The 22,346-nt window shown below is 45.2% G+C and overlaps 2 protein-coding genes and 1 non-coding gene across 10 annotated transcripts in view; 2 read left to right on the top strand and 1 right to left on the bottom strand.

The window, feature by feature from the left end:
- The window catches only part of LOC129834840 (ras-related protein Rab-11A), a 44,032-nt gene extending 25,161 nt beyond the window's left edge, over positions 1-18,871 (bottom strand). Inside the window, exons 1-2 of the mRNA XM_055900155.1 lie at positions 18,641-18,871; positions 17,474-17,669 (exon numbers count right to left, since the gene is read on the bottom strand). Coding sequence (XP_055756130.1) covers positions 17,474-17,669; positions 18,641-18,680 — 236 coding nt within the window. The 5' untranslated portion in view covers positions 18,681-18,871. The remainder of the gene's footprint in view (positions 1-17,473; positions 17,670-18,640) is intronic.
- A 138-nt stretch (positions 18,872-19,009) lies between these two features.
- On the top strand, positions 19,010-19,081 carry trnaq-cug (transfer RNA glutamine (anticodon CUG)). Its single transcript has one exon. It is a non-coding gene; the product is annotated as a tRNA-Gln (tRNA).
- Positions 19,082-20,853: 1,772 nt separating this feature from the next.
- LOC129834832 (C-myc promoter-binding protein-like) overlaps positions 20,854-22,346 on the top strand; it is a 157,071-nt gene continuing 155,578 nt past the window's right edge. For all 8 annotated transcript variants that reach the window (XR_008756311.1, XM_055900142.1, XM_055900140.1 and 5 more), the window contains exon 1: positions 20,854-21,024. The gene's annotated coding sequence lies outside the window, so the exon portion shown is untranslated. The remainder of the gene's footprint in view (positions 21,025-22,346) is intronic.

Genomic DNA, 22,346 nt, shown 5'->3' with positions numbered 1-22,346 from the left:
CATGATAGTACTGTGTCTGACTGGACTCCTATCCACTAGGACACGATAGTACTGTGTCTGACTGGACTATCCACTAGGACATGATAGTACTGTGTGACTGGACTCCTATCCACTAGGACATGATAGTACTGTGTCTGACTCCTATCCACTAGGACATGATAGTACTGTGTCTGACTCCTATCCACTAGGACACGATAGTACTGTGTCTGACTGGACTCCTATCCACTAGGACATGATAGTACTGTGTCTGACTGGACTCCTATCCACTAGGACACGATAGTACTGTGTCTGACTGGACTCCTATCCACTAGGACACGATAGTACTGTGTCTGACTGGACTCCTATCCACTAGGACACGATAGTACTGTGTCTGACTGGACTCTTATCCACTAGGACACGATAGTACTGTGTCTTTGACTCCTATCCACTAGGACACGATAGTACTGTGTCTGACTGGACTCCTATCCACTAGGACACGATAGTACTGTGTCTGACTGGACTCCTATCCACTAGGACATGATAGTACTGTGTCTGACTGGACTCCTATCCACTAGGACATGATAGTACTGTGTCTGACTGGACTCCTATCCACTAGGACATGATAGTACTGTGCCTTTGACTCCTATCCACCAGGACACGATAGTACTGTGTCTTTGACTCCTATCCACTAGGACACGATAGTACTGTGTCTGACTGGACTCCTACCCACTAGGACACAATGGTACTGTGTCTGACTGGACTCCTATCCACTAGGACACGATAGTACTGTGTCTTTGACTCCTATCCACTAGGACACGATAGTACTGTGTGACTGGACTCCTATCCACTAGGACACGATAGTACTGTGTGACTGGACTCCTATCCACTAGGACACGATAGTACTGTGTCTGACTGGACTCCTATCCACTAGGACATGATAGTACTGTGACTGACTGGACTCCTATCCACTAGGACACGATAGTACTGTGTCTGACTGGACTCCTATCCACGAGGCCATGATAGTACTGTGACTGACTGGACTCCTATCCACTAGGACACGATAGTACTGTGTCTGACTGGACTCCTATCCACTAGGACATGATAGTACTGTGTCTGACTGGACTCCTATCCACTAGGACACGATAGTACTGTGTCTGACTGGACTCCTATCCACTAGGACATGATAGTACTGTGTCTGACTGGACTCCTATCCACTAGGACACGATAGTACTGTGTCTGACTGAACTCCTATCCACTAGGACATGATAGTACTGTGTCTGACTGGACTCCTATCCACTAGGACACAATAGTACTGTGTCTGACTGGACTCCTATCCACTAGGACATGATAGTACTGTGTCTGACTGGACTCCTATCCACTAGGACACGATAGTACTGTGTCTGACTGGACTCCTATCCACTAGGACACGATAGTACTGTGTGACTGGACTCCTATCCACTAGGACACGATAGTACTGTGTGACTGGACTCCTATCCACTAGGACACGATAGTACTGTGTCTTTGACTCCTATCCACTAGGACATGATAGTACTGTGTCTGACTGGACTCCTATCCACTAGGACACGATAGTACTGTGTCTGACGGGACTCCTATCCACTAGGACACGATAGTACTGTGTCTGACGGGACTCCTATCCACTAGGACACGATAGTACTGTGTCTGACGGGACTCCTATCCACTAGGACATGATAGTACTGTGTCTGACTGGACTCCTATCCACTAGGACACGATAGTACTGTGTGACTGGACTCCTATCCACTAGGACATGATAGTACTGTGTCTTTGACTCCTATCCACTAGGACACGATAGTACTGTGTCTGACTGGACTCCTATCCACTAGGACATGATAGTACTGTGTGACTGGACTCCTATCCACTAGGACACGATAGTACTGTGTCTGACTGGACTCCTATCCACTAGGACATGATAGTACTGTGTCTGACTGGACTCCTATCCACTAGGACATGATAGTACTGTGTCTGACGGGACTCCTATCCACTAGGACACGATAGTACTGTGTCTGACTGGACTCCTATCCACTAGGACACGATAGTACTGTGTCTGACTGGACTCCTATCCACTAGGACATGATAGTACTGTGTCTGACTGGACTCTTATCCACTAGGACACGATAGTACTGTGTCTGACTGGACTCCTATCCACTAGGACATGATAGTACTGTGTCTGACTCCTATCCACTAGGACATGATAGTACTGTGTCTGACTGGACTCCTATCCACTAGGACACGATAGTACTGTGTCTGACTCCTATCCACTAGGACATGATAGTACTGTGTCTGACTGGACTCCTATCCACTAGGACACGATAGTACTGTGTCTGACGGGACTCCTATCCACTAGGACACGATAGTACTGTGTCTGACGGGACTCCTATCCACTAGGACACGATAGTACTGTGTCTGACGGGACTCCTATCCACTAGGACACGATAGTACTGTGTCTGACGGGACTCCTATCCACTAGGATACGATAGTACTGTGTCTGACGGGACTCCTATCCACTAGGACATGATAGTACTGTGTCTGACTGGACTCCCATCCACTAGGACACGATAGTACTGTGTCTGACTGGACTCCTATCCACTAGGACACGATAGCACTGTGTCTGACTCCTATCCACTAGGACACGATAGTACTGTGTGACTGGACTCCTATCCACTAGGACATAATAGTACTGTGTCTTTGACTCCTATCCACTAGGACACGATAGTACTGTGTCTTTGACTCCTATCCACTAGGACATGATAGTACTGTGTCTGACTGGACTCCTATCCACTAGGACACGATAGTACTGTGTGACTGGACTCCTATCCACTAGGACACGATAGTACTGTGTCTTTGACTCCTATCCACTAGGACACGATAGTACTGTGTCTGACTGGACTCCTATCCACTAGGACATGATAGTACTGTGTCTGACTGGACTCCTATCCACCAGGACACGATAGTACTGTGTCTGACTGGACTCCTATCCACTAGGACACGATAGTACAGTGTCTGACTGGACTCCTATCCACTAGGACACGATAGTACTGTGTCTTTGACTCCTATCCACTAGGACACGATAGTACTGTGTCTGACTGGACTCCTATCCACTAGGACACAATGGTACTGTGTCTGACTGGACTCCTATCCACTAGGACACGATAGTACTGTGTCTTTGACTCCTATCCACTAGGACATGATAGTACTGTGTCTGACTGGACTCCTATCCACTAGGACACGATAGTACTGTGTGACTGGACTCCTATCCACTAGGACACGATAGTACTGTGTCTGACTGGACTCCTATCCACTAGGACATGATAGTACTGTGACTGACTGGACTCCTATCCACTAGGACACGATAGTACTGTGTCTGACTGGACTCCTATCCACGAGGCCATGATAGTACTGTGACTGACTGGACTCCTATCCACGAGGCCATGATAGTACTGTGACTGACTGGACTCCTATCCACTAGGACACGATAGTACTGTGTCTGACTGGACTCCTATCCACTAGGACATGATAGTACTGTGTCTGACTGGATTCCTATCCACTAGGACACGATAGTACTGTGTCTGATTGGACTCCTATCCACTAGGACACGATAGTACTGTGTCTGACTGGACTCCTATCCACTAGGGCATGATAGTACTGTGTCTGATTGGACTCCTATCCACTAGGACATGATAGTACTGTATCTTTGACTCCTATCCACTAGGACACGATAGTACTGTGTCTGACTGGACTCCTATCCACTAGGACACGATAGTACTGTGTCTGACTGGACTCCTATCCACTAGGACACGATAGTACTGTGTCTGACTGGACTCCTATCCACTAGGACACGATAGTACTGTGTCTTTGACTCCTATCCACTAGGACACGATAGTACTGTGTCTTTGACTCCTATCCACTAGGACATGATAGTACTGTGTCTGACTGGACTCCTATCCACTAGGACACGATAGTACTGTGTCTTTGACTCCTATCCACTAGGACACGATAGTACTGTGTCTTTGACTCCTATCCACTAGGACACGATAGTACTGTGTCTGATTGGACTCCTATCCACTAGGACACGATAGTACTGTGTCTGACTGGACTCCTATCCACTAGGACACGATAGTACTGTGTCTGACTGGACTCCTATCCACTAGGACACGATAGTACTCTGTCTGACTGGACTCCTATCCACTAGGACATGATAGTACTGTGTCTGACTGGACTTCTATCCACTAGGACACGATAGTACTGTGTGACTGGACTCCTATCCACTAGGACACGATAGTACTGTGTCTTTGACTCCTATCCACTAGGACACGATAGTACTGTGTCTGACTGGACTCCTATCCACTAGGACATGATAGTACTGTGTCTTTGACTCCTATCCACTAGGACATGATAGTACTGTGTGACTGGACTCCTATCCACTAGGACATGATAGTACTGTGTGACTGGACTCCTATCCACTAGGACACGATAGTACTGTGTCTGACTGGACTCCTATTCACTAGGACACGATAGTACTGTGTCTTTGACTCCTAACCACTAGGACACGATAGTACTGTGTCTGACTGGACTCCTATCCACTAGGACATGATAGTACTGTGTCTGACTGGACTCCTATCCACTAGGACACGATAGTACTGTGTCTGACGGGACTCCTATCCACTAGGACACGATAGTACTGTGTCTGACTGGACTCCTATCCACTAGGACATGATAGTACTGTGACTGACTGGACTCCTATCCACTAGGACACGATAGTACTGTGTCTGACTGGACTCCTATCCACTAGGACTTGATAGTACTGTGTCTTTGACTCCTATCCACTAGGACACGATAGTACTGTGTCTGACGGGACTCCTATCCACTAGGACACGATAGTACTGTGTCTGGCGGGACTCCTATCCACTAGGACACGATAGTACTGTGTCTGACTGGACTCCTATCCACTAGGACATGATAGTACTGTGTCTGACTGGACTCCTATCCACTAGGACATGATAGTACTCTGTCTGACTGGACTCCTATCCACTAGGACATGATAGTACTGTGTGACTGGACTCCTATCCACTAGGACATGATAGTACTGTGTCTGACTGGACTCCTATCCACTAGGACACGATAGTACTGTGTCTGACTGGACTCCTATCCACTAGGACACGATAGTACTCTGTCTGACTGGACTCCTATCCACTAGGACATGATAGTACTGTGTCTGACTGGACTCCTATCCACTAGGACATGATAGTACTCTGTCTGACTGGACTCCTATCCACTAGGACACGATAGTACTGTGTCTGACTGGACTCCTATCCACTAGGACACGATAGTACTGTGTCTGACTGGACTCCTATCCACTAGGACACGATAGTACTCTGTCTGACTGGACTCCTATCCACTAGGACACGATAGTACTGTGTCTGACTGGACTCCTATCCACTAGGACATGATAGTACTGTGTCTGACTGGACTCCTATCCACTAGGACATGATAGTACTGTGTCTGACTCCTATCCACTAGGACATGATAGTACTGTGTCTGACTGGACTCCTATCCACTAGGACACGATAGTACTGTGTCTGACGGGATTCCTATCCACTAGGACACGATAGTACTGTGTCTGACGGGACTCCTATCCACTAGGACATGATAGTACTGTCTGACTGGACTCCTATCCACTAGGACACGATAGTACTGTGTGACTGGACTCCTATCCACTAGGACACGATAGTACTGTGTCTTTGACTCCTATCCACTAGGACATGATAGTCCTCTGTCTGACTGGACTCCTATCCACTAGGACACGATAGTACTGTGTCTGACGGGATTCCTATCCACTAGGACATGATAGTACTGTCTGACTGGACTCCTATCCACTAGGACATGATAGTACTGTCTGACTGGACTCCTATCCACTAGGACACGATAGTACTGTGTGACTGGACTCCTATCCACTAGGACACGATAGTACTGTGTCTTTGACTCCTATCCACTAGGACACGATAGTACTGTGTGACTGGACTCCTATCCACTAGGACACGATAGTACTGTGTCTGACTGGACTCCTATCCACTAGGACATGATAGTACTGTGTCTGACAGGACTCCTATCCACTAGGACACGATAGTACTGTGTCTGACTGGACTATCCACTAGGACATGATAGTACTGTGTGACTGGACTCCAATCCACTAGGACATGATAGTACTGTGTCTGACTCCTATCCACTAGGACACGATAGTACTGTGTCTGACTGGACTCCTATCCACTAGGACATGATAGTACTGTGTCTGACTGGACTCCTATCCACTAGGACATGATAGTACTGTGTCTGACTGGACTCCTATCCACTAGGACATGATAGTACTGTGTCTGACTGGACTCCTATCCACTAGGACACGATAGTACTGTGTCTGACTGGACTCCTATCCACTAGGACACGATAGTACTGTGTCTGACTGGACTCCTATCCACTAGGACATGATAGTACTGTGTCTGACTGGACTCTTATCCACTAGGACACGATAGTACTGTGTCTTTGACTCCTATCAGCTAGGACACGATAGTACTGTGTCTGACTGGACTCCTATCCACTAGGACACGATAGTACTGTGTCTGACTGGACTCCTATCCACTAGGACACGATAGTACTGTGTCTGACTGGACTCCTATCCACTAGGACATGATAGTACTGTGTCTGACAGGACTCCTATCCACTAGGACACGATAGTACTGTGTCTGACTGGACTATCCACTAGGACATGATAGTACTGTGTGACTGGACTCCAATCCACTAGGACATGATAGTACTGTGTCTGACTCCTATCCACTAGGACACGATAGTACTGTGTCTGACTCCTATCCACTAGGACACGATAGTACTGTGTCTGACTGGACTCCTATCCACTAGGACATGATAGTACTGTGTCTGACTGGACTCCTATCCACTAGGACATGATAGTACTGTGTCTGACTGGACTCCTATCCACTAGGACATGATAGTACTGTGTCTGACTGGACTCCTATCCACTAGGACACGATAGTACTGTGTCTGACTGGACTCCTATCCACTAGGACACGATAGTACTGTGTCTGACTGGACTCCTATCCACTAGGACATGATAGTACTGTGTCTGACTGGACTCTTATCCACTAGGACACGATAGTACTGTGTCTTTGACTCCTATCAGCTAGGACACGATAGTACTGTGTCTGACTGGACTCCTATCCACTAGGACACGATAGTACTGTGTCTGACTGGACTCCTATCCACTAGGACATGATAGTACTGTGTCTGACTGGACTCCTATCCACTAGGACACGATAGTACTGTGTCTGACTGGACTCCTATCCACTAGGACACGATAGTACTGTGTCTGACTGGACTCCTATCCACTAGGACATGATAGTACTGTGTCTGACTGGACTCCTATCCACTAGGACACGATAGTACTGTGTCTGACGGGATTCCTATCCACTAGGACACGATAGTACTGTGTCTGACGGGACTCCTATCCACTAGGACATGATAGTACTGTCTGACTGGACTCCTATCCACTAGGACACGATAGTACTGTGTGACTGGACTCCTATCCACTAGGACACGATAGTACTGTGTCTTTGACTCCTATCCACTAGGACATGATAGTACTCTGTCTGACTGGACTCCTATCCACTAGGACATGATAGTACTGTGTCTGACTGGACTCCTATCCACTAGGACATGATAGTACTGTGTCTGACTCCTATCCACTAGGACACGATAGTACTGTGTCTGACTGGACTCCTATCCACTAGGACACGATAGTACTGTGTCTGACTGGACTCCTATCCACTAGGACAAGATAGTACTGTGTCTTTGACTCCTATCCACTAGGACACGATAGTACTGTGTCTGACTGGACTCCTATCCACTAGGACACGATAGTACTGTGTCTGACTGGACTCCTATCCACTAGGACACGATAGTACTGTGTCTGACTGGACTCCTATCCACTAGGACATGATAGTACTGTGTCTGACTGGACTCCTATCCACTAGGACACGATAGTACTGTGTGACTGGACTCCTATCCACTAGGACACGATAGTACTGTGTGACTGGACTCCTATCCACTAGGACACGATAGTACTGTGTCTGACTGGACTCCTATCCACTAGGACATGATAGTACTGTGACTGACTGGACTCCTATCCACTAGGACACGATAGTACTGTGTCTGACTCCTATCCACTAGGACACGATAGTACTGTGTGACTGGACTCCTATCCACTAGGACATAATAGTACTGTGTCTTTGACTCCTATCCACTAGGACACGATAGTACTGTGTCTTTGACTCCTATCCACTAGGACACGATAGTACTGTGTCTGACTGGACTCCTATCCACTAGGACACGATAGTACTGTGTGACTGGAGTCCTATCCACTAGGACACGATAGTACTGTGTCTTTGACTCCTATCCACTAGGACACGATAGTACTGTGTGACTGGACTCCTATCCACTAGGACACGATAGTACTGTGTCTGACTGGACTCCTATCCACAAGGACATGATAGTACTGTGTCTGACAGGACTCCTATCCACTAGGACACGATAGTACTGTGTCTGACAGGACTCCTATCCACTAGGACACGATAGTACTGTGTGACTGGACTCCTATCCACTAGGACATGATAGTACTGTGTCTGACTCCTATCCACTAGGACACGATAGTACTGTGTCTGACTCCTATCCACTAGGACACGATAGTACTGTGTCTGACTGGACTCCTATCCACTAGGACATGATAGTACTGTGTCTGACTGGACTCCTATCCACTAGGACATGATAGTACTGTGTCTGACTGGACTCCTATCCACTAGGACACGATAGTACTGTGTCTGACTGGACTCCTATCCACTAGGACACGATAGTACTGTGTCTGACTGGACTCCTATCCACTAGGACATGATAGTACTGTGTCTGACTGGACTCTTATCCACTAGGACACGATAGTACTGTGTCTTTGACTCCTATCAGCTAGGACACGATAGTACTGTGTCTGACTGGACTCCTATCCACTAGGACACGATAGTACTGTGTCTGACGGGATTCCTATCCACTAGGACATGATAGTACTGTCTGACTGGACTCCTATCCACTAGGACATGATAGTACTGTCTGACTGGACTCCTATCCACTAGGACACGATAGTACTGTGTGACTGGACTCCTATCCACTAGGACACGATAGTACTGTGTCTTTGACTCCTATCCACTAGGACACGATAGTACTGTGTCTTTGACTCCTATCCACTAGGACATGATAGTACTGTGTCTGACTGGACTCCTATCCACTAGGACACGATAGTACTGTGTGACTGGACTCCTATCCACTAGGACACGATAGTACTGTGTCTTTGACTCCTATCCACTAGGACACGATAGTACTGTGTGACTGGACTCCTATCCACTAGGACACGATAGTACTGTGTCTTTGACTCCTATCAGCTAGGACACGATAGTACTGTGTCTGACTGGACTCCTATCCACTAGGACACGATAGTACTGTGTCTGACGGGATTCCTATCCACTAGGACATGATAGTACTGTCTGACTGGACTCCTATCCACTAGGACATGATAGTACTGTCTGACTGGACTCCTATCCACTAGGACACGATAGTACTGTGTGACTGGACTCCTATCCACTAGGACACGATAGTACTGTGTCTTTGACTCCTATCCACTAGGACACGATAGTACTGTGTCTTTGACTCCTATCCACTAGGACATGATAGTACTGTGTCTGACTGGACTCCTATCCACTAGGACACGATAGTACTGTGTGACTGGACTCCTATCCACTAGGACACGATAGTACTGTGTCTTTGACTCCTATCCACTAGGACACGATAGTACTGTGTGACTGGACTCCTATCCACTAGGACACGATAGTACTGTGTCTGACTGGACTCCTATCCACTAGGACATGATAGTACTGTGTCTGACAGGACTCCTATCCACTAGGACACGATAGTACTGTGTCTGACTGGACTATCCACTAGGACATGATAGTACTGTGTGACTGGACTCCAATCCACTAGGACATGATAGTACTGTGTCTGACTCCTATCCACTAGGACACGATAGTACTGTGTCTGACTGGACTCCTATCCACTAGGACATGATAGTACTGTGTCTGACTGGACTCCTATCCACTAGGACATGATAGTACTGTGTCTGACTGGACTCCTATCCACTAGGACATGATAGTACTGTGTCTGACTGGACTCCTATCCACTAGGACACGATAGTACTGTGTCTGACTGGACTCCTATCCACTAGGACACGATAGTACTGTGTCTGACTGGACTCCTATCCACTAGGACATGATAGTACTGTGTCTGACTGGACTCTTATCCACTAGGACACGATAGTACTGTGTCTTTGACTCCTATCAGCTAGGACACGATAGTACTGTGTCTGACTGGACTCCTATCCACTAGGACACGATAGTACTGTGTCTGACTGGACTCCTATCCACTAGGACACGATAGTACTGTGTCTGACTGGACTCCTATCCACTAGGACATGATAGTACTGTGTCTGACAGGACTCCTATCCACTAGGACACGATAGTACTGTGTCTGACTGGACTATCCACTAGGACATGATAGTACTGTGTGACTGGACTCCAATCCACTAGGACATGATAGTACTGTGTCTGACTCCTATCCACTAGGACACGATAGTACTGTGTCTGACTGGACTCCTATCCACTAGGACATGATAGTACTGTGTCTGACTGGACTCCTATCCACTAGGACATGATAGTACTGTGTCTGACTGGACTCCTATCCACTAGGACATGATAGTACTGTGTCTGACTGGACTCCTATCCACTAGGACACGATAGTACTGTGTCTGACTGGACTCCTATCCACTAGGACACGATAGTACTGTGTCTGACTGGACTCCTATCCACTAGGACATGATAGTACTGTGTCTGACTGGACTCTTATCCACTAGGACACGATAGTACTGTGTCTTTGACTCCTATCAGCTAGGACACGATAGTACTGTGTCTGACTGGACTCCTATCCACTAGGACACGATAGTACTGTGTCTGACTGGACTCCTATCCACTAGGACATGATAGTACTGTGTCTGACTGGACTCCTATCCACTAGGACACGATAGTACTGTGTCTGACTGGACTCCTATCCACTAGGACACGATAGTACTGTGTCTGACTGGACTCCTATCCACTAGGACATGATAGTACTGTGTCTGACTGGACTCCTATCCACTAGGACACGATAGTACTGTGTCTGACGGGATTCCTATCCACTAGGACACGATAGTACTGTGTCTGACGGGACTCCTATCCACTAGGACATGATAGTACTGTCTGACTGGACTCCTATCCACTAGGACACGATAGTACTGTGTGACTGGACTCCTATCCACTAGGACACGATAGTACTGTGTCTTTGACTCCTATCCACTAGGACATGATAGTACTCTGTCTGACTGGACTCCTATCCACTAGGACATGATAGTACTGTGTCTGACTGGACTCCTATCCACTAGGACATGATAGTACTGTGTCTGACTCCTATCCACTAGGACACGATAGTACTGTGTCTGACTGGACTCCTATCCACTAGGACACGATAGTACTGTGTCTGACTGGACTCCTATCCACTAGGACAAGATAGTACTGTGTCTTTGACTCCTATCCACTAGGACACGATAGTACTGTGTCTGACTGGACTCCTATCCACTAGGACACGATAGTACTGTGTCTGACTGGACTCCTATCCACTAGGACACGATAGTACTGTGTCTGACTGGACTCCTATCCACTAGGACATGATAGTACTGTGTCTGACTGGACTCCTATCCACTAGGACACGATAGTACTGTGTGACTGGACTCCTATCCACTAGGACACGATAGTACTGTGTGACTGGACTCCTATCCACTAGGACACGATAGTACTGTGTCTGACTGGACTCCTATCCACTAGGACATGATAGTACTGTGACTGACTGGACTCCTATCCACTAGGACACGATAGTACTGTGTCTGACTCCTATCCACTAGGACACGATAGTACTGTGTGACTGGACTCCTATCCACTAGGACATAATAGTACTGTGTCTTTGACTCCTATCCACTAGGACACGATAGTACTGTGTCTTTGACTCCTATCCACTAGGACACGATAGTACTGTGTCTGACTGGACTCCTATCCACTAGGACACGATAGTACTGTGTGACTGGAGTCCTATCCACTAGGACACGATAGTACTGTGTCTTTGACTCCTATCCACTAGGACACGATAGTACTGTGTGACTGGACTCCTATCCACTAGGACACGATAGTACTGTGTCTGACTGGACTCCTATCCACAAGGACATGATAGTACTGTGTCTGACAGGACTCCTATCCACTAGGACACGATAGTACTGTGTCTGACAGGACTCCTATCCACTAGGACACGATAGTACTGTGTGACTGGACTCCTATCCACTAGGACATGATAGTACTGTGTCTGACTCCTATCCACTAGGACACGATAGTACTGTGTCTGACTCCTATCCACTAGGACACGATAGTACTGTGTCTGACTGGACTCCTATCCACTAGGACATGATAGTACTGTGTCTGACTGGACTCCTATCCACTAGGACATGATAGTACTGTGTCTGACTGGACTCCTATCCACTAGGACACGATAGTACTGTGTCTGACTGGACTCCTATCCACTAGGACACGATAGTACTGTGTCTGACTGGACTCCTATCCACTAGGACATGATAGTACTGTGTCTGACTGGACTCTTATCCACTAGGACACGATAGTACTGTGTCTTTGACTCCTATCAGCTAGGACACGATAGTACTGTGTCTGACTGGACTCCTATCCACTAGGACACGATAGTACTGTGTCTGACTGGACTCCTATCCACTAGGACATGATAGTACTGTGTCTGACTGGACTCCTATCCACTAGGACATGATAGTACTGTGTCTGACTGGACTCCTATCCACTAGGACACGATAGTACTGTGTCTGACTGGACTCCTATCCACTAGGACACGATAGTACTGTGTCTGACTGGACTCCTATCCACTAGGACACGATAGTACTGTGTCTGACTGGACTCCTATCCACTAGGACAAGATAGTACTGTGTCTTTGACTCCTATCCACTAGGACACGATAGTACTGTGTCTGACTGGACTCCTATCCACTAGGACACGATAGTACTGTGTCTGACTGGACTCCTATCCACTAGGACACGATAGTACTGTGTCTGACTGGACTCCTATCCACTAGGACATGATAGTACTGTGTCTGACTGGACTCCTATCCACTAGGACACGATAGTACTGTGTGACTGGACTCCTATCCACTAGGACACGATAGTACTGTGTGACTGGACTCCTATCCACTAGGACACGATAGTACTGTGTCTGACTGGACTCCTATCCACTAGGACACGATAGTACTGTGTCTGACTGGACTCCTATCCACTAGGACACGATAGTACTGTGTCTGACTGGACTCCTATCCACTAGGACACGATAGTACTCTGTCTGACTGGACTCCTATCCACTAGGACACGATAGTACTTTGTCTGACTGGACTCCTATCCACTAGGACACGATAGTACTGTGTCTGACTGGACTCCTATCCACTAGGACACGATAGTACTGTGTCTGACTGGACTCCTATCCACTAGGACACGATAGTACTGTGTCTGACTGGACTCCTATCCACTAGGACATGATAGTACTGTGTCTGACTGGACTCCTATCCACTAGGACACGATAGTACTGTGTCTGACTGGACTCCTATCCACTAGGACATGATAGTACTGTGTCTGACTGGACTCCTATCCACTAGGACACGATAGTACTGTGTCTGACTGGACTCCTATCCACTAGGACACGATAGTACTGTGTCTGACTGGACTCCTATCCACTAGGACACGATAGTACTGTGTCTGACTGGACTCCTATCCACTAGGACACGATAGTACTGTGTCTGACTGGACTCCTATCCACTAGGACACGATAGTACTGTGTCTGACTGGACTCCTATCCACTAGGACACGATAGTACTGTGTCTGACTGGACTCCTATCCACTAGGACATGATAGTACTGTGTCTGACTGGACTCCTATCCACTAGGACACGATAGTACTGTGTCTGACTGGACTCCTATCCACTAGGACACGATAGTACTGTGTCTGACTGGACTCCTATCCACTAGGACACGATAGTACTGTGTCTGACTGGACTCCTATCCACTAGGACACGATAGTACTGTGTCTGACTGGACTCCTATCCACTAGGACACGATAGTACTGTGTCTGACTGGACTCCTATCCACTAGGACATGATAGTACTCTGTCTGACTGGACTCCTATCCACTAGGACACGATAGTACTGTGTCTGACTGGACTCCTATCCACTAGGACACGATAGTACTGTGTCTGACTGGACTCCTATCCACTAGGACACGATAGTACTGTGTCTGACTGGACTCCTATCCACTAGGACACGATAGTACTGTGTCTGACTGGACTCCTATCCACTAGGACATGATAGTACTGTGTCTGACTGGACTCCTATCCACTAGGACACGATAGTACTGTGTCTGACTGGACTCCTATCCACTAGGACATGATAGTACTGTGTCTGACTGGACTCCTATCCACTAGGACATGATAGTACTGTGTCTGACTGGACTCCTATCCACTAGGACACGATAGTACTGTGTCTGACTGGACTCCTATCCACTAGGACACGATAGTACTGTGTCTGACTGGACTCCTATCCACTAGGACATGATAGTACTGTGTCTGACTGGACTCCTATCCACTAGGACACGATAGTACTGTGTCTGACTGGACTCCTATCCACTAGGACACGATAGTACTGTGTCTGACTGGACTCCTATCCACTAGGACATGATAGTACTGTGTCTGACTGGACTCCTATCCACTAGGACACGATAGTACTGTGTCTGACTGGACTCCTATCCACTAGGACATGATAGTACTGTTTACAGTAGAAGACAATGGTTTTAGCTACTTTTACATGGTGAAAGGAACTCTCAATTATGAGCTCAATTGCAACTATTTTAAAAACATATATTTGATACGGCTTTGAGATACGGGGGGCGTGAAATGCACATTGGCCATTGTGAGTGCATAGACGATATTGGACCTCATTGGACGGTAGGCTACAATTGCAATGGGTTTTTTACATTAAATGTACTGTTAGATTAATACATGGCTACTATAAATTGGTTGTTATCTTTAGAGTCAGTGATCTAGCTAAAGGTGTTTTGAGTTTCCACTTCCTCAGGTGGTGAATTCGCCCAAAATAAATCCTCCTATAATATTAGAACACATAGAGATGCAGGTAATTTCATCTCTATTGAACACCCCCCCGCCGGCATATCTCCCACTCTGGGGCTAAGCTTCTCATCATACATACATACATACATACTGTACATACATGCATGCATACATACTGTACATACATGCATGCATACATACTGTACATACATGCATGCATACTGTACATACATGCATGCATACTGTACATACATGCATGCATACTGTACATACATACATGCATACTGTACATACATGCATGCATACATGCATGCATACATACATACATACATACATGCATGCATACTGTACATGCATACTGTACATGCAGGCAGGCAGGCAGGCAGGCAGGCAGGCAGGCAGGCAGGCAGGCAGGGAGGAAGGCAGGCAGGCAGGCAGGCAGGCAGGCAGGCAGACAGACAGACAGACAGACATACACACACATACATACATACATACATACATACATACTGTACATACAGTGCCTTCAGAAGGTATTCATACCCATTGACTTATTCCACATTTTGTTGGATACAAAATTGATACAATTTATGTTTTTTCCCTCACCCATCTACACACAATACCCAAAATAATGCCCTGACGCAATGCCCTGACGCAATGCCCTGACGCAATGCCCTGACGCAACGTCCTAATGCAACGTCCTAATGCAACGCCCTAATGCAATGCCCTAATGCAATGCCCTAATGCAATGCCCTAATGCAATGCCCTAATGCAATGCCCTAATGCAATGCCCTAATGCAATGCCCTAATGCAACGCCCTAATGCAATGCCCTAATGCAATGCCCTAATGCAACGCCCTAATGCAACGCCCTAATGCAATGCCCTAATGCAATGCCCTAATGCAACGTCCTAATGCAACGCCCTAATGCAATGCCCTAATGCAATGCCCTAATGCAACGTCCTAATGCAACGCCCTAATGCAACGCCCTAATGCAATGCCCTAATGCAACGTCCTAATGCAACGCCCTAATGCAACGCCCTAATGCAATGCCCTAATGCAACGTCCTAATGCAACGCCCTAATGCATTCAGTGGTCAAATCTCAGACAACTGAACAGTGAAATGGACAATTATTGTTTTAGGAAAGTAAAAACCAAAAAAACAATAGGCTATAAAGTTCTGCATATGCTACACATCGAAACACAAGGAATAGTGTTTTGTAATTAGTTACAGGCTGTTTTTAAGGACATGTAAATGAGGCTCATTTGGCCAACATTCCTCGTTTATTGATGGCGCTGCCTGCGTTGGTGTAAATGGAATATATTACATGACTAAGTGGGTCTAATAAATGGAATATATTACATGACTAAGTGGAGTCTGCTAAATGGAATATTACATGACTGTATGTGGAGTCTGCTAAATGGAATATATTACATGACTGTAAGTGGAGTCTGCTAAATGTAATATATTACATTACTGTATGTGGAGTCTGCTAAATGGAATATATTACATGACTGTATGTGGAGTCTGCTAAATGGAATATATTACATGACTGTATGTGGAGTCTGATAAATGGAATATATTACATGACTAAGTGGAGTCTGATAAATGGAATATATTACATTACTGTATGTGGAGTCTGATAAATGAAATATATTACATTACTGTATGTGGAGTCTGCTAAATGGAATATATTACATGACTGTATGTGGAGTCAGCTAAATGGAATATATTACATGACTGTAAGTGGAGTCTGCTAAATGGCATATATTACATGACTGTAAGTGGAGCCTGATAAATGTAATATATTACATGACTGTAAGTGGAGTCTGCTAAATATAATATATTACATGACTGTAACTGGAGTCTGCTAAATGTAATATATTACATATGGATGACCGGTAAATTTCTCAAAGGTTCAATAAATAAAATTCTTCCCGGTCACTTGTCCAGCGCCAAATCTTCCTATTGTAAACTCTGGTACAGATCTAGGATCAGCTTACCTTCCCCAATCCTAGCGTTAACCATTAGTGGGGGAAAACGCTAAACTGACCCCAGATCAGCATCTAGGGGCAACTTTACCCTACAGCATACTCACGCTGAGGTGATAGCCCGGTAGCGCTCCTGTCCTGCCGTGTCCCAGATCTGAGCCTTCACCGTTTTCCCATCAACCTGGATACTGCGGGTAGCAAACTCCACTCCAATGGTGCTCTTACTCTCCAGGTTAAACTCATTCCGGGTGAAACGAGAGAGCAGGTTGCTCTTGCCCACACCCGAGTCTCCTATCAGAACCACTGGAACACAACGTTAATGGCTGATGGATTCAATTCAATAAAAATCTTTATTGACCCCAAAAGGTCAGGGCCGGATTACACACACACACGCTTGAATTTTTCTCTGCCTCATGGGCCCCTGCGGTTTTGGCCCCCAGGGCTTCAACCCATGTAACCTCCTGCATTAATCAGGCCCTACCAAAAGGTCAATGTGTAGCAATTACATGGGGATATGACTTAGTTACATCACGTGTAGCTACATAGACAAGATTCCATCACATAAAATATCTGACCACCACCATTCACTTTTGCAGTGACACGGTCAAACATCCACAGCGGAGTGTAGCTAACGTTAATTCTTAGTCTATCATCCCCAATGGAGTGTAGCTAACGTTAATTCTTAGTCTATCATCCACAGTGGAGTGTAGCTAACGTTAATTCTTAGTCTTAGGCTTTTTATGTTAAATCAACTTCAAATAGAAAACAACAAAACAGATAGCCACAACACGTGACATCTGTGAAATTTAGATTAAACAGCACAGAGGGAAAAAAAACAGGAAAGGGAGATTATAACGTCACATTATTTATCTACGGATGAATGTAGCTAGATAATAACCAATGTTCGCTGCATGTAGCTAAGCTAACCAGCTGGCTAGCTAAACTAGCAATTTAGCTATCTCGGGAAACACCCCGACGTCACTTAATCATACAAAAGTCAGCATTGTTTAGAAACAGCTGCTAACGTACTAACGTTAGGCGTTTGCGTAGCTAACGTTGCAATCCAACTGCTTCACAATTTACGTTTATAATTTATCATCAATATGTAGTTTTCGTTTGTAAAACAAATAATGTGTCAGTGCTATTCACACACCTATATTATACTTCACAGACACAAATTGAAAGGTTTGACTGTTAACGTTAGCTAAACAGCTGCCTAGCTAACGTTAGCTACCAAGCTAGCTTTGATATCGAGAATCATGCTGTAATGATACCTTTAAACAGATAATCGTATTCATCATCTCTGGTTCCCATTTTGTAAAATATATGAGTATTTCGTTTGTATAAGCTGTTTAAAATGCGACGATTTAGCAAATAGATTTTGAAACGCTCCGTTAGCTAACGGCGACGGGTCTGTTTTCAGACTGACACTTCCGGGATTTTGTTGTGACGTTGTCTAGCTAGGGGAGGGGGAGAAACAAAAAGGCCGATATTCCTTGTAACGATATGAATTGCAGGCACTTCAAATAAAAATGCACCAGTGAAGTAGTACTCCGCCACAGAAAATAACCACTACAGTGCAGTGGTATTCTTATTACATAGATAACATTTATATACACAATATGAATGATTATGTAGCACGGGGTTCTATGGTGTAATGGTTAGCACTCAGGACTCTGAATCCTGCGATCCGAGTTCAAATCTCGGTAGAACCTAATTTTTCCCCCTGAAATACGGCGCAGATCCACAGAGAAGGTATGTTCTGATGGGAGGTGCCATTAGAAAGCCGATCAAAATACACTACTTGTATAAAACATCACGAACACCTGCTAATTTCATGACTAACCAGGTGAATCTAGTTGAAAGCTATGAACCCTTTCTGAAGTCACCAGTAAATTCCACTTCAATTCAAGTGTAGAAGAACGCTTTCGACACCTTGTAGAGCCCATGGCCCGACGAATTCATGCTATTCTGAGGGCAAAAAAGTGGGTGCAATTTAATATTAGGACGGTGCTACTAATGTTTTGTACACTAAGTGTATACATCCACATAAAAAACCCATGAAAACCCACATAAAAAAAAACTAAATTGGATTTTAAGAATAATGTGATTTGCCACTAGGTGGCAGACTAGTTCTGATTAGGCTACCTTTCTAGTACTAAACTCCGCGGGGGAATTATAATTATGATAGGATCTAGGGCTAGGCTATCTACACTGAAGAAAAATCTAAACGCAACATGTAAAATGTTCGTCCCATGTTTCATGAGCTGAAATAAACGACCCCGGGAAATGGTCAATTTTGTGCACACATTTGTTTACATCCCTGTAAGTGAGCATTTGTCTTTTGCCAAGATAATCCATCCATCTGACAGGTGTGACATATCATATGCTGGAGAAGTCTGCTCTTCGCTGATGAATCCCATTTCAACTGTACCTTGCGGATAGCAGACAGCGGGTACGGTGTTGTGTGTGAGAGCAGTTTGCTGATGTCAACGTTGTAAACAGAGCGCTGCATGGTGGAGGTGGGGTTATGGTATGGGCAGGCATAAACTACGGACACCGAAGACAATTGCATTTTATCGATGGCAATGTCAATGCACAGAGATACCGTGACCAAAACCTGAGGCCCATTGTCGTGCCATTCATCTGCTGCCATCGCCTCATGTTTCAGCATGATAATGCACGGCCCCATGTTGCAAGGATCTGTACACAATTCCTGAAAATCTCCCAGTTCTTCCATGGCCTGCATACTCACCAGACATGTCACCCATTGTGCATGTTTGGGTTGCTCTGGATCTATGTGTACGACAGCGTGTTCCAGTTTCCGCCAATATCCAATAATTTTGCACAGCCATTGAAGAAGAGTGGGACAACATTCCACAGGCCACAATCAACAGCCTGATCAACTCTATGTGAAGGAGATGTGTTGCCCTGCATGAGGCAAATGGTGGTCACACCAGATACTGACTGGTTTTCTGATCCACACCCCCTACCTTTTCTCTGTGACCAACAGAGCATATGCATTTCTGTATTCCCAGTCATGTGAAATCCAGGAACTGTAACTCAGTAAAATCTTTGAAATTGTTTCATTTTATTAAATAAAAAAAATTAATGTTTTATGTTGCGTTTATATATATATTTTGTTTTTGTCTAGGAAATTAACATTTTTATTAACACTTCACATTAAAGTATACTTACAATTATGTATATCATGTATTATATGTATTTTATATATAGTCCTAATCATTTTTATGTATTTTACCAGTACTTGTGTAGGCTTGCAAGTCAGAATCTTTACAATCAAAGTTTTATAACTTAGTTTGTAAAAAGTTAATTATTAGTTTATAGATAGTGTAGTTCATACATCTTTTACACAGCTATAACACAATGAAATGTTATTTTGGTGCTTCCTATAATGACATAGGGTGACCCGACAGCAGCCAAACAAAACTGCGGTACGCAACGTATTCCCCATCACAACCAAAATGGCGGAAGACGGAGCCGGGTCGGCGCTATGAAGAGAGCTGGATATAAATATTATAGTCTATTTCTAGATATCAACGGCTGATTAAAATATTGACTGTTTTATAATGCCAGTGTGTTTTTGAAGAAATCCTGCCGAAGTTGGACGAGGAGTGATATCGCATTTGCTAGTGGAGTAAGTATGATGTTAATTAAACCGTTATTTTGTGAGGAGTTGTTAAGGGTTTAGCTACGAGTTTGCTAGCTAATGTGAGGTAACCGGCTGTAGCCAGGCTAACTAGGGCGAACGGTGTTTTATTCCAGGCTGTCACTATCAGTTTAGTGGGGTACCCCTATGTGAATTTGAGCAGAATTCATGCAGTGAATTCACCGGATAACTGTCCAGACAGACAGTACCAGCCCGTGTGGAGCGTTTGCTTGTACCAGCCTCAGTGTGTCCTGCTTTTAAAGCTGCATTGTCATTGATTTAGTAGCTAGTCGGCTTCTGTAATACCTTCATGCGTATGCATATGACATGCCACGTGTTGCTGTCAGTCTGTCAAGGTGGTGGATAACTGTGCATAATGAATATAGTTAGCTTTATATTCGTGCTCTAGAGCATGGAATCACAGTATGGGACCCGTTTATAGAACCCACCTGTGTGGCACGTCAGGTTCTCTGGAGCGGCGCAACATGTTGTGAAGGCAAGCGGTCAATGACCGACTATGACCCTATGCAGGGACATAAGGATTGACTGATTGGTTATATAGTGTCAATAGATTTTTGTCTTGGACTATAATAAAGTCATGTGTGGGTCAGATAGTCTTAAAATGAAGCTAAATATCTTCCTCTGTCAGAATAAATAATTTAAGCGGGGGAAGAAAACCATGTGTTACTTCTGCTTGGCAGAGCTATGCAGTTATTTGCAGCAGGCTTGATGAATGTGCAAACAAGAGTACACCATTAGTTACACGCTCAAGATTGAGGAAACAGCATCGTGGTTTTTGACTGAGGAAACAAAGTTGACCCTACTGTTTAGATTGAGCTGAAGTGAGTATAGTGGAAAAAGTGATTTAGATTTTGTATTCACTGGGATGTCTTGGTGGCAACACAACAAGTACGCTGTTTGTGCTGTGGAAACAGCTGTATGGAAAGCAGATGTGTAAAAACGTCTCCAAATTCTTGCATACTTTCTTGCATGCTGGAATGATGGAGACATCAGCTATGAGTTAACTTCAGGCTATTAAGATGGATTTCATCGTGTATTTCCTCACGAGAGATTAAAGTGGCGACACCATACAGAACAGACAAGTCAGATCAAATCCTACCATCACACTCTGACAGGAAGATAGACACAACCTACCCATGTGGTTTGGAAACCTCACTGCCACATATACCAGAGAGGTGTTTATATACTCACTCAGTAGACTGCACCTTTCCTCTTCTGGAGCCAGTCAACAGTCTCGATTCTATCCTATCATATTCGATTTTATTCTATCCTGTACGTCAATAACTAAG

The sequence above is a fragment of the Salvelinus fontinalis genome, chromosome 35 (genome assembly GCF_029448725.1).
Source record: "Salvelinus fontinalis isolate EN_2023a chromosome 35, ASM2944872v1, whole genome shotgun sequence".
Lineage (NCBI taxonomy): Eukaryota > Metazoa > Chordata > Actinopteri > Salmoniformes > Salmonidae > Salvelinus > Salvelinus fontinalis.
Note: the sequence above shows the minus strand (reverse complement) of the source record. Positions and strands in the feature narration are given on the sequence as shown.